Here is a 14,441-nt window from a genome sequence, read left to right on the forward strand (position 1 = left end):
TCCAGATGTATGGCCTTTAGGCCATACTTGTAACTCTGAGCTTAAGATCTTTCAAAAAAAACCAACCTCAGCCCTTTAGAGTGTCCACACCTTATCATTACTTCTTTTTCCATTACTTTCTGATATCAAAGTTCTGTTCTCTCTCGTTTATGTTTCAAGGGGCAATAATAACAATTATTAGTTATTACTCTTTCTCTTAAAAGTGTCACAATGCAATTATTTAAAAAGGCTTTCTCAAAAATGAGAAATCTCCCAGACACTTTTGTCTTCAGGCACGTACTTTGGACAGTTGCCCAAGTGATGAGCAATGATGTTCTGATATCTGCATCACACAGACAAGCAATATGGTAGAAAAGATAGAGGATGTCTTTTAAGATAATGACACTCCAGGCATTCACCCCACCTAATCCTTTCCAGTAAGATTAAGTTCTGATAACTATGAGAGGCAAATGAGTACTATGTGTGATATAACTCAGCTCAGCCAAACACCCAATTATCACATGCATCCCCAACAGAAAGTAACCAAATGCATAACAATTTCCCATACACACTGGGCTAAAAACCAAGGTAGTCATTCATTTGTAATTCTGTTTCTTCTTCTTCTGTCTTATCATGAATACTTTGGCAAGCATTTAGTACATAAGGAGCTACGCTAATCTCATTGTGAATTATTAGGACTTTACAAAGTCCAGTAAACACAGCTGGCTTTGTTTTAGCAGCATCCAGTTTGGCTGTAAAGAGCTTCACAACAAACACAAGAAAACAGTGGCACAATGAAAATAAAAATGATGTTTAAACATTGTAAAAACTGTGGTGGCAGATAAAAAAATCAGATATATGAGACTGAGGTACACCAATATATCTTAATTAGAGGGAGAAAACAAGAGGAAGGGAAAATAATCATTTAACTATCGATCATATTACTTTGAATTTCCTCTGTTTTATGATCACAAGTATCCTAAATTTAATATTTATTTTACAGTAGCCACAAACCATGTGTACTATTATTGAATTTATTTTCATTCACTCTCCTTTTAAAACACCTTAAGTCAATTTTAGAAAAAAGCTGTACATTGCTATAGAAATAATAACGAAATAGCATTTGACATAAATAAAAAATTGTTGTAAAAATAAATACGCACTATTAAGTATTAGAAGATGTGAACAAGGGGTGCCTGGGTGGCTCATTGGTTGAGCATCTGACTTTGGCTCAGGTCATGATCTCACAGCTCAGAGCTTGGAACCTGCTTCAGATTCTGTGTCTCCCTCTCTGTCTCTGGCCCTCCCCCACTTGCAGTCTGTCATCTCTCTCTCTCTCAAAAATAAATAAACATTAAAAAAATTTTTCTTAAAGGAAGATGTAAAGAAAATGAATTAATGGTAATTGATTCATTACCAGAGAGTTTCAAACCAGAGAGAGCCAGTAATATGGAGAGGCAATAAGTTAATCATTCCTCCAAAGATTCATTAATTAGACTCCCTGAGAACCTGTGGAAGTGGAGAGAGGGAGAGGTGGGGCTTAGAATAAGAAGTACTAGTTGCAAACCTGTTTAAGAAACAGCCTAGGGGTGTCTGGGTGGCTCAGTTGGTTAAGCATCCGACTTCAGCTCAGGTCATGATCTCACAGTTCATGAGTTTGAGCCCCAAATGGGGCTCTCAGCACAGAGCCCACTTTGGATCCTCTATTTCCCTCTCTCTCTGCCCCTCCCCTGCTCACGCACTCGCTCTCACTCTCTCAAAAATAAACATTAAAAAAAGAAACAGCCTAATTTTTAGGGTGCTATACAAATAAGTCAGATCATTTGAAGAACTAAGAAAGAGCTCTTGGAAATTAAAAGGATAATAGCTGAAATAAAATCTCACAAGTGTTGGAGAAAATGTTCAGGAACTTTCCAGAAAGAAGAACAAAAAATACAAAGGGATAGAAAAGAGAAGAAAAAAATTAAAAAAAAAAGAGAGAAGACTGGTTTAAAAGATCCAATATTGAAATAATAAGAGTCCCAGAAACCAAGAACAGAGCAAATATGGGGAAGAAATCATCAGTAAAATAATTCAAGAACAGGACATGAGTTAGCATGTTGAAAGAACTTGGTGAGGATCCAGCACAATGGATGAGATGGATTCACACTTGGGAATTCATGAAACTTGAGACTATTGGAGACAAAAAGAAGACCCTCCAATCCTTTAGAGAAACATACAAGCAAATGGGTACGAACATACAATTAAGAATCAGAAGAAGCTTCAGATTTTAGTAGCGACACTGAAAGCTAGAAAATGATGAAGAATTACCCTTAAATTCTGAAGATGAAGGATTTTCTATTTAGAATCCTATACTTGATCAAATTATAAGTCATGTGTAAGGGTAAAATAAAGATTTTAGGAGATATAAAATTTCCTAAAATTTTACTTTCTTGGCAAACATAGAAAACTATTTAAGGAGGTACTAAAAATAGGAAAGAGGCAAAGATTCTCCAGGATGCCAGGAGGGGAGTTCCTTAAAGATGGCTGTGCCCAGTCACCCAGTCCAGACTCAATAAGTCAGAAGGGCTCTGGGAGAGGCTTTTTTAGGGAGATGAAGTTGATAGCATGCATAATATATCTGGCTGTCTTAAGAGATGACTGGCTGTGAGTGTGTGGCATTAATGATCACAACAAGGAAAACAAAAAAATTTTTTAAAAAAAAATAGAGACAATTTTTTGTTTTCCCAGGAAAACAAGTAATCAGTTTCTTCCAAGGTTTAGCTTTGAAAAGAAATTTACTCAGATATACTCACATATAAGAAATCAAATACTGATGATGGCTCTAATCCAAATGACAATGTAACTGCATAGGAAGAATGAAGAGATGTGGAGGGTGTGTGTGTGTGTGTGTGTGTGTGTGTGTGTGTGTAGTAGAGGTGGTATAGGAAGAGAGATAAATTCTTGTCTTCTACAGGGGAAGACAAAACATAATACTTAAAAAAGAAAAACCAGGGACACCTGGGTGTCTCAGTTGGTTAAGCAACCAACTCTTGATCTCTGCTCAGGTCGTGATCTCATGGTTTGTGGGATGGAGTCCCTCCTCATTGGGCTCTGTGCTATCAGCACAGAGCCTGCTTGGGAGTCTCTCTCTCCGCCCCTCTCTGCTAGCATGTGCACACACACATACACTCTCTCTCTCCAAATAAATAAATACACTTAAAAAAAAGGGAAAACCAAACATGTTTTTAGATTGATGAAGATAAGTACCAAAATATTAACTAAAAGATGTGAAAATACTTATGTCCTTAAGAAGCAGGTAAGTGAAGAGAGGACTATTTTTCTTAAATCCTGTAGAACTATTTGGCTTTTCCAACCATGGCACATATAATTTTAACAAAAGGACAAACATTTTAAAAAATGAAACATGCAAGAATATCCAAGAAAATTCTGAAAAGGAAGAGTACTGGGCTGGGATTGCAGTTGACCCCTGGAACACCACAAATTTGAACTGTGAGTGTTCACTTATACACGAATTTTTTAAATATACAGTACAGTACTGAGTATATTTTCTCTCCCTTATGATTTTCTTAATTATATTTTCTTTCCTCTAGCTTACTTTATTATAAGAACACAGTATATAATACATGTAATGGACAAAATATGTGTTAATTGACTATGTTCCCAGTAAGGCTTCTGGCCAAAGGTAAGCTACTAGCAGTTAAGTTCTGGGAGAGTCAAAAGTTATGCATGGATTTTCTTTTTTTTTTTTTTTTTTAACATTTATTTATTTTTGGGACAGAGAGAGACAGAGCATGAACGGGGGAGGGGCAGAGAGAGAGAGGGAGACACAGAACCGGAAACAGGCTCCAGGCTCTGAGCCATCAGCCCAGAGCCTGACGTGGGGCTCGAACTCACGGACCGCGAGATCGTGACCTGGCTGAAGTCGGACGCCCAACCGACTGCGCCACCCAGGCGCCCCTATGCATGGATTTTCAATTGCATGGGGTTAGCACCCCAATCTCTATGCTGTTTAAGGGTCAACTTTAGTTATATCTTATATTAAAATATAAAGCTGCAAAACTGAAAGCATTTGGTATAGGTACATATATGGATGAAAGAATAGCACAAAATGGAAAATCAAGAAATAAATACAAGTATGTATGAAAATTAAGTACATGGTAAATATGACATTCCTACTCTGTGGAAAAAAAATAAATTATTCAATATCAGGTGTTGTGATAATTTCTAGCTATGTAGAAAAAAATGACGAAATTAATGGATTCTTTATACCGAAACAATTTCCATATAGATCAAAGGTCTAAATGTTAAAAATGAAACTTATAAGAATTTGAAGGAAACAGGGGATTACACTTTAAAACAATCTTGGAGTTTTTAAGCACAAGACAAAATCTGAAAGCCATGGTAGAAAAAAGTGATAAATCTATTTTAAAATTTAGCTCTGCAATACTATACAGATAAAAATGAAAACAGAAGCTGCCATAAACCATGTTAAAAGTCAGATGATAAGCTAGAAGAATTATTTATAGCACATCAAACAGAAAAAGTGTTAATACACTTGCTAATTAAAGAGCCACTATCAATTTATTAGGAAAAGATGAACATCTCAATAAAAGTAATCAATAAAAAGATAATTTATTAGATGAGTACAAATAATTAACCATACATGAAAAATTCTCAAGATTATTACTAATTGAAATTAAAACAGTATAATACTATTTGGAGCCTCCTACATTGCCACAAGTTATAAAGATAACACATATTAATTGTTTCTAGTGCTCGCTAATAGGAGATAAATGGACAATTCATACACAGGTAGTGGGAATATAAATTATTTCATCTTTTCTTAAATTTTCTGGCAGTAAGTATGAAAAGCCCTTTGATCTAGCAATTCCACTTTTAGAAACTCATTCTAAGAAAATCAAATTATTGTACAAACATCATGTATAAGAATGAACACATAACATCAATCTTTATAAGACAGATAGACATAATTCAAGTATCTATAAGGGTTTGGTAAACTAAACTGTGGTGTATACATCAGATAAAATATTATACAGTCATAAAGCAATGTGGATTTATATTTACTGACATAGAAAGGTGTCCATGATACACTGATGAATGAGGTAGTAAGTTGACATACAGGAAATATATAGCGGTCCTATGTTAGTCAGTGTGTGTGTGTGTGTGTGTGTGTGTAGAAAAAATTTCAGTGAAGTAAGGGACTCCTGAAATGCTACAAGAGTTAACTCTCTGGAATGTGACTACCAATTGTCTCTACTATCTTCATTTTGATTTTCTACGTTTTCCAGGGTTTATTTAATAATTTAAAAAAATGTGGGGCGCCTGGGTGGCGCAGTCGCTTAAGCGTCCGACTTCAGCCAGGTCACGATCTCGCGGTCCGTGAGTTCGAGCCCCGCGTCAGGCTCTGGGCTGATGGCTCAGAGCCTGGAGCCTGTTTCCGCTTCTGTGTCTCCCTCTGTCTCTGCCCCTCCCCCGTTCATGCTCTGTCTCTCTCTGTCCCAAAAATAAATTAAAAACGTTGAAAAAAAAAATTAAAAAAAAAATAATTTAAAAAAATGTAAAACATAAGAAAGATGAAAATAATTTACAACATTTTGAGATTTATAGAAATCCTGAATCCAAAGGTAAGAATACATGGTCAGACAGAGGATGCATATAAAAAAGTGGAAAAACATAAAGATAAAACATTGCATTTCTGGAGATTGTTAAATTTAGAATAGTTATGTTTTTCTTGCTTTAGAACAGGGGACTTGGATCAAATGCTTTGGAGGCATTTGTTTGGTGCAGGATTCTATGATTCTTGTCACTTTAATACTGTCTTTGATGTTTGCATAAGATTATAATTCAAAATAAACATGTTAGAAGTTATAAACATCTTTTTCTGTATTTTTAAATATGTCAATTGTAAAAAAAGAACCCAGACACAATTTTCCATTTCCATAGGTAAGGAATTTTTCTGAAGCATCTAAAAACCTACATTTCCTAAATGCACTCTTGGCTGCAATATTCTTGGCCTTAGCTGCTAAGGAGCCAAACAATTACAAAGCACTTGACATTGCCTTTTACCCTTTTATGTAGCAGCATGTGTGCCTCATGACCAGAGTGAGAGAAACAGGAAGGAAAATAACTCATGGCGAATGTGCCTTTGATGTTCATCCAGCCACATGCTGGGATTGCTCGTCCTCTTTTCCAGTTCTTGATGTATAGAATAGGCTAGGGGGGGCATACAAAGCCTGCTAACTCCCACGCAGCAGGACTGTCCTAAAAGCTAGAGCGATTTTTAAGCAAGTATTTCAATACAATGTACTGTTTGTTGTGAGTATTCTGTATGTGGGAGCCTGTGCATGCGAACTGTATTAAAAGAATCTCTCACTCTCCTCTGAATCTTTCTCTCCCTCTCTTCTCTCTCTCTCTCTCTCTCTCTCTTCTCTCTCTTTTTGGTCTTTATAAACACAGGAGAAAAACTTTAGGAAAAGAAACCTGAGCAGAATTTGTAGCATAGGAAGTTCTTGTGTAATTCACATAGTTCTTCTATGTCAATCTCTAGTCCTAGGCACAATGCAGGAGCAAAAGGCTTTTTAAGGAGACAGCAATTTTCCCACCCCTCCAAATGCATCAACTATCATTGAAGAGAAGCCAGGAGGATCCCAGTGTGTGAAAGGACAAGGGCCCCCTTCCATCATGCACCTTTTCATGAGATGATCTCAGAATTAGGAACTCATTGAACAACACTACTCACATCTGTTTGCATGCTATATATATATATATATATATATATATATATATATCCCCCTTTTGAAAGAAAAGACTTATAAAGTGAGAGAAAACTGGGTGCCTGTTTGGTATGTCAAAAACTAACATCTCAACTTGGCCAAGACACGAGCACGAGGCCTTAGTTTAAGGTTCCCTGTCCGATGCCTGGTTCTTCCACCTCACTTCTGAAATTCTGTCTTTCCTCATGGTCACTCTGCACCAAAGCATAAATGACAGGTATTTACAGCTTAAGTTAATATAATTTTTATTTTATAGATTTTTGTATTTCCTGATGTACAGTTTCATAAGTTTAGAACACACACACACACACACACACACGTGTACACAAGTACACACACAGACTAGGAACTCAGGCCTTTAGACAATTAACTAACCATGCTAAAGCAAACATGCTTTTTTTAAAAATTTTTTTTAACGTTTATTTATTTTTGAGACAGAGAGAGACAGAGCATGAATGGGGAGAAGGTCAGAGAGAGAGGGAGACACAGAATCAGAAGCAGGCTCCAGGTTCCGAGCTGTCAGCCCAGAGCCCGACGCGGGGCTCGAACTCACGGACCATCAGATCATGACCTGAGCCGAAGTCGGACGCTTAACCGACTGACCCACCCAGGCGCCCCGCAAACATGCTTTTTTAGGGGCCCCTGGGTGGCTCAGTCAGTTAAGCGTCCAACTTCAGCTCAGGTCATGATCTCTCTGTTCGAGCCCAGCATCAGACTCTGTGCTGACAGCTAGGAGCCTGGAGCTTTCATTGGATTCTGTTTCCCTCTCTCTGCTCCCCCCACTAACCCGCCCCCCCCCACCCCCCGCACTGCCTGCTCACACTCTGTCTCTCTTTCTCAAAAATAAAATAAATCTTAAAAAAATGAAAGTAAATGTACTTTTTAAAAGTACTGGTAAATCTGTGTTTGTGTTTAAGCCAATATCATCCTTCAGTATTAGACTAGACATGTTTTCCTTCTATAAAAATGGACATCTTCCAAAGTGTTGTGTATATGTTTTGTTATTTTGATAAGATAACTTCTATATTGTCCCAGTGACAAACTATTTCATCTTAATATTTTATGTATATTAAATATATTTTATATGTGTGTTTGATTTTTTCTCTGTAAATCATATAAGAGTCCAAATTGGAAGAAACCCAATATTTACTACAATGCATGAAGATCTTTTCTTTTGTACATTAATCTATAGAAACTTCAAAAACATTATGGTATTAATCTGAGGTTTTTTGTTTTTTTTTTTAAAGACTAATGTTGTTCTTAGGAAGGTATGTTTTGGACACAATAAGTTCCTAAACATACATGCGATGAGCAATTCCTAAAGAGTTCCTGGAACCAGCAAAGTTGTAATTTATTAAATATTATACCCCAGGATTCTTTTAATACATTTTGTAAAATATATGAGATAATTTAATATGTAGGATTACCTCAGGCAAATTGGAAATAATGTATCAGAAGCAATAAACATAATTGTAAAAAACAAAAATTCTAATTTTTGGAAATACTCAATAGCATTTTCCCCATGAGCTTTACATTTGGTTTCTATTATTAAAACGAATGTACTTACTCTTGCATGTATATTTTCCTATAAGAGAGAAGGAGAAAAGTAAATTAATGTAAATCTACATACTTAAGGCAATATGCAAGCATTATAAAACCCTTAAATTTTTATTACATAAAATAAAGTGATGTTATTTTCATGAATGTTTTAGAGAATTAGTCTCATTATTTTATAATCACATCCCTTAAATTTTACCTGTGTCTTGTCTACACCAACTTTGTTTCACACTCTATATAAGATTAAAAACTATTGATTCAGATTGTAATTAGTAAATTTTGATCATGTGAAATGGATTTAAACATCAATTTTTTTTTTACATTATGAAAAGAGAGAATAGAATTAGTTAAACATAGTGACAGGAGAAATTGAGATTATAACACTACAAAGTAAACTGTAATTGACTTGTAGAAAGCTACCCTCAAGTGCTACATAATATTTCTGTATACAGTGTTATCCAGGTTATAAACTATTCACCTATTCAATATGACAATTCACTAATTATCAAAATTCACAAAAACTTTCACTAGCCATTGCTAGTTTTGTGGCTTACATCTAGCTCAGGAAAAATGGAAGTCCTTCAAGGCAATGTGATCTGCCTCTCCTTCCACTTCCTCTCTACCTCATTTCCTGTTGTTCCCAAACTGCCCCCAAACTATGGCAACAGCCCAGGACTCTTTTTATAGTCTTTATAGTCTTAAGACAAGCTTCTGCCTCCAGGTCTGGGCACTTGCTGTTCTTCTGCCTGGTTGCTCTTGCCTCAGGTATCTCCTTCAGGTCTTTGCTCAAATGTTTCTTCCTAGTGAAACCTTCCTAAAGTTCCTTTAAAACAGACTTTTAAAAATTGTGCCATGCATCCTACTCTACTTTTTACCCTCTTTTTCTGCTTTATTTCTCTTCATAACACTGTCACTTTCTAATATACCATACAGTTATTTCATCTGTTGTCTATCTCTCTGCTCCCCATCTGAATGAGGGCAAGAATGTGTGCTTGTTCTGTTCTCTGCTGTAGCTCCAGTACCTGAAAAAGTGACTGGCATCAGGTAGGAGTACAAGACATATTTGTCAAATTCATTAATTAACAAGAAAAGAAGTGGGAATCATTCAAGTTAAATTTCAGGCAGAAAGGAGATAGAAATTTTCCTCCAAAAGTTTCATATAGCTATAAAGAAATAAAGCAGTAAACTGTGTTCATAACCTGATCACCTCGACCTCTGGTTTCCAGTCTTTTGGAATACAATGAATATTTTCAATATGAAAAATTTTTGTGACCTCATCTCATAACAATAGATAGTCTTTTCATATTCTATGATTGAGAAGAAAATCTATGGTAAATACCTATGTTGAATTTCATAGATTTATGGATTTAAAAGGTTTGAAAAAATTAATCCCAGTACTCTACATATGTGGAAAACAATGGTATACATATATGTAAAACAGTTTGTCCTTCACTCTTCACACATCTTCTATGAATGGATTCCTAGACATCTTGAAATAACTGGGTTCTGCTGAATCTAAGATTTCCTTGTAATCAAGCAGAGAATCATAAGTGTTTTTTTTTTTTTAATCAGCAACTGTTATCATTTTAGGCAATTATTAAATGCTATTTGAAGAATGCTTCTACTTGAATGAAAGAAATTGCACTATTACCCACCCCCCATGCAGCATTTCCTTCCATTTATTTAAATTCACATTTTAATCTCAATTTCTGTCCCCTTCTAATGAGGAATTTCATTTTCTCAGTATGCTCTATGGATCATAGATCAGAAAATTTGGGGGAAAAGTTGAATAAAAATATAAATGCATTTTTCTACGGGGCAAACAACTGAACAACATGATAATTTTGGAACCAAACAGAGAATTTGAAGTTGAAAGAAAAGATTGTTCTTTTAACTCCTAAAGAAGACATAGAAATTTTTTTCTCTATTTCATTTATTTCAACCAAATAAAACAAATATTATAACATAAATTAAACACTGTATTTAATGTCAGTATAACATTTTATAAAAAGGAACCTGAGAGATTTTCTAACAGGGAAAACCTGTAATAATAGTACTACCTTATAATGTCTCCTTTTTATTTGCTCCTCATTTTAAAAATTCTTCCTTTTAGGCTAAAACTTTCCAGAAGTTCACCCCAGCCAAAGACAATTCAGGAAGGAGGAAGTTAAATTGTGTCCACTTACCCTTTTATGGGATAAAAGTAATTTAATACAACCCTCACCACACCTCTTACCCTCACGGCCTCATTATAAGTTGACTTAAAATTAACAGAAGTTTTTATGTGGCTGTTTCTTAATTATAATAGTCTTTGTTCAAACATGGTGCCATACAACAAGGAATTGAAAAACATTTCAAAAATGATTAAAAATATTTTTCGTGTTTATTTTATTATTTATTTTGAGAGAGAGAGAGAGAGAGAGAGAGAGAAAACAAACAGGGAAGGGGCAGAGAGAGAGGGAAAGAGAGAATCCCAAACAGTCTCCGCACTGTCATCTCAGAGCCTGACACGGGGCTCGAACTTGCAAACTGTGAGATCATGACCTGAGCTGAAATCAAAAGTCAGATGCTTAACCGACTGAGCCAACCAGGCACCCCTCAAAAATGATCTTAATTTTTATTTGGAACGTTTTTTAGAATATCATTAAGCAGTATAAAATATGGTGAACAAATTAAACTCTATTCCTTTAGATTCTGCATTGCACAAGCTTTTAGCTTCCTCTCTGAATGGAGAAACTGTAGTAGTATTACAAACAGCCAAAGCACCCACATGACTAGAAGTTAGTTTTCCTCCCAAGGATGGTGGCTTTGGTTAGGAAGAAGAAAAATGTATACAAATTTATAACAACTAGACATAAAGCTAGGAATGTGTCTTCCAACTACCAAAAAACTTGGAAAAGCCCCTTCATTCTTTATCTATTACAAAATAAACAGATCTCTAGTGCCTCTGAAAGGCAGCAGGGATTTGGTGGTATTTATAGCTAGAAAAACAGAATAAGGAGGTAGCAGACAGGCTATTCTAATTATAGTTACACTTGCATTTATAGCTATTCTATTTTTCATTTTCTGCATACAGATCAGAAGCCTTAAATAACCCCAAAGAGGCTAAGTAACCAGAGCTTTAGCAAATGACTTCCATAAATTTAGAGACGGTATTAATAGCATTTCATGCAATCTTAGGGGTCACTAATGAGATTCTGTAAATATTCCTTGTTGAATAAATAAAAATTTGCAGATTTCCAATTTGTAAGTTACAGATGTAGATGTGATACTGCACTCCCAGAAAGTTTTAGCCTTTTCTTTCTTAAGGTCCCCAAACCCTGAAATTACTGCTTAGATGGTGTCTATAGTTATGAAGAAAGTCGTATGCTTCAGGGAAAGCAGCTAGTAGGTACTGATTTCTCCTTCTGAAGTGGTTCTTAACCTGAGTATGTATCCACAATCACCTGAGGGTGCTGGTTAATCCATAGCTTCTTGGATTGGACCCCCAGCAGTCCTATTTATGTATGTATGTGTGTATGTATGTATGTATGTATGTCTGGAGCAGAGCCTAGGAATGTGCAGTTTTAATACACATCCCTGTGGATCTGACACAGGGAAAATCATACACCAGGAAATGCTGTCCTAATGTTTCAAAGGGATTCAAAATTATTTTCTAGATACAAATATTATTTTCTCTTTTGAAAGATAATGGGCTTCAAAGAATAGCCAAGGGTTATGAGCTCAAGTCTGTTATAGAACCAGGAAATCTCTCTACCCTCCTTTTGGAAATTAGTCTTTAACCTTACCGTGACAGCTTCTGGTGTGTTATTTAAATTAACTTTGGTATTGTTATTAAACTTTCCAGATGGTTTTGTTTATCTACCCAAGTAGAAAGTGTGATCCTAGGAGGCAAGAACTATGCATATATATGTGGGTTTTTTTCAACATTATCTAGTACTTTTATAAATATTTATTAGGCCCTCAATAAATATATTTTAATTTTAGTTCAAATGCAACCTAAGTTGCTTAAAATCTGCTTTAACTTCTGAGACCTGAAGCCACCTCTCTCATGGATATTGCTTCAATATCCCCTTGCACGGTAGAAATGAAGGCCACACCTAATATTCATTAGAAATTGGCAACTGTGCACTTGGGCTCTGTTATTTAGCCACAAGGAGAAGGCAGAGCCCCAGTAATAGCTTTGACTGATTACTTGGCAAGGGAAACCAAGCCCTTGGGGTGTTCCAGACTCTCTTTGGCCTATAAACCTGTTTAAAAACCTGTTTCTCAGAATTTAAAGCTTAGCTCAATTGAAGCCAGTATTATAGTAATGTCAATAATTCTGCTCTCAGCTTTTGGGCAGACCAGTACAATTCATCATCAACTTTATTTTCATGGAAAGGCAACTTTTGGGAAAATAGCTCTAACTTAAGCTATTTTATTTTGATTTTTCTTTCCCTTAAGAAATAGTAGTGTCAATATTACTTTGCTTGGATTTTTGTGCTTTCTAAGCCTTAGCACCTTCCAGTGCCTGAAATTACTCCCTAGAATCAGAGTAGTGCTGAATACACAAGATTTGGGACATCCACCAGGGCAATAACTCAAGGCTTTCAGAAAAAGATCAAGTAAGTCATTGGGTCTGAAAGTCATTTTCAGTAATTGATACTTCATGATGTTTCAAAATTACCTCTGCCTTTTAGCTGCTTTTAGGGGGTATGATACTGAACAACACTGCCTAATGGAGTATTCTGGCAGGGTCCATTTCTTTCTCTTAGGAGTCAAAAGCCTTAATGATGAATAAACTAGTGTTCACCCCACTCTGAACAGACAGCCCCACTTCTAGTCAGCTGTTAGGAGCACATGCCAAAGTAAATTAGCTACATCCGTTCCTGGTATGGACCTCCATTCCTGAGGTTGTAGTTGGAGAGATAGTTAAAGGTCCTAGTTGTTCACTTGCTGTGAGATTTTTATTTCTAGAAATTGAAGAAGGAGAGTGACTCAAGTAAGACATTTACTGATAAGATCTTGCCACTAGTATAAGGTAGGAAAAGTAGATATTCACACCCCGGATAACACCATTATTTCTCCATACATATTTAGACGATGTTGCTTTTAATATATGAATTTATTTACATGGATACAACTTCGAACTTCAAGGTTTCTCCAAATTGATTTCTAACACTGAACTAAACTGCAAATAGTGGAAAAATACTCAACTGGAGCTACACGTCACATATTATCTTTAAGAGTTACGTGAATTCTCATTTATTATTACTTTTTTTTATTTTCAGCACCCAGAGCTATGCTCGGTATAGTATAAGCACTACATAAATGCTTGTGATTTTGCGACTTGAATATAGTCTTTCCATGATATGAAAAATAGGTAAAGAACTGCAACAACTTAATGACCAATAGAGGGCAGTAACGTTAATTTTTAAAAATTATTTGGCTCCTGTTTTGAACCCACTTTCAATCCCAGCTCTCCCCTGGAAAGACATTTTCCAGAGACCAGTAATTCCCCTATCCATGGGTTCATTTCTTGGGGTTTCTGTTACTACGGAAAAACCGTGATCCGAAAGCAGATGGTCCTCCTTCTGATGACTGATCCTAAGCAGGTCCATAGTAGCCTAACACTACTTCTCAAGGCCTATGTCATTCACCTAACTTCATCGCATCATCATGGAGGCATGCTATCATCTCTCATTATCACAAGAAGAAGGGTGAGTATAGTACAACAAGATATTTTGAGAGACAGACCATATAACTTTTATTGCAGTATATTGTTATAATTGTTCAATTTTAGTTATTGTTGTTAAATTCTTACCATGCCTAATTTATAAATTAAACTTTATCATAGGTATAGGTATGAATGTATACGAAAAAACATAGTATATATAGGGTTTGGTACTATCCAAGTTTTCAGAAATCCAGTGTGTGTGTGGGGGGGTCTTGGAACGTATCTCCCATGGATAAGATGGGGGATTACTGTAATCTCATGATTTCATTTTAATTTAGCTACCAACCTCTTGTACCACATTAAGACCCCCATATTTGTCCTCCTGCAATAGAGTACCTAATGGGGGAACATGCTAGAGGCTCAGACTGCTGGGTATGCTTTGATTAAGA

General features: G+C 35.9%; 1 protein-coding gene across 2 annotated transcripts in view; it reads right to left on the reverse strand.

The window, feature by feature from the left end:
* The window catches only part of ARHGEF38 (Rho guanine nucleotide exchange factor 38), a 132,965-nt gene that overhangs the window by 34,475 nt on the left and 84,049 nt on the right, over window positions 1-14,441 (reverse strand). The window contains exon 5 of one of the 2 annotated variants that reach the window (XM_058721744.1): window positions 8,344-8,361. The exons of the other annotated variant lie outside the window; for it this stretch is intronic. Coding sequence (XP_058577727.1) covers window positions 8,344-8,361 — 18 coding nt within the window. The remainder of the gene's footprint in view (window positions 1-8,343; window positions 8,362-14,441) is intronic. 2 annotated transcript variants of the gene reach the window in all.

This window comes from Neofelis nebulosa, chromosome 3, assembly GCF_028018385.1.
Source record: "Neofelis nebulosa isolate mNeoNeb1 chromosome 3, mNeoNeb1.pri, whole genome shotgun sequence".
Lineage (NCBI taxonomy): Eukaryota > Metazoa > Chordata > Mammalia > Carnivora > Felidae > Neofelis > Neofelis nebulosa.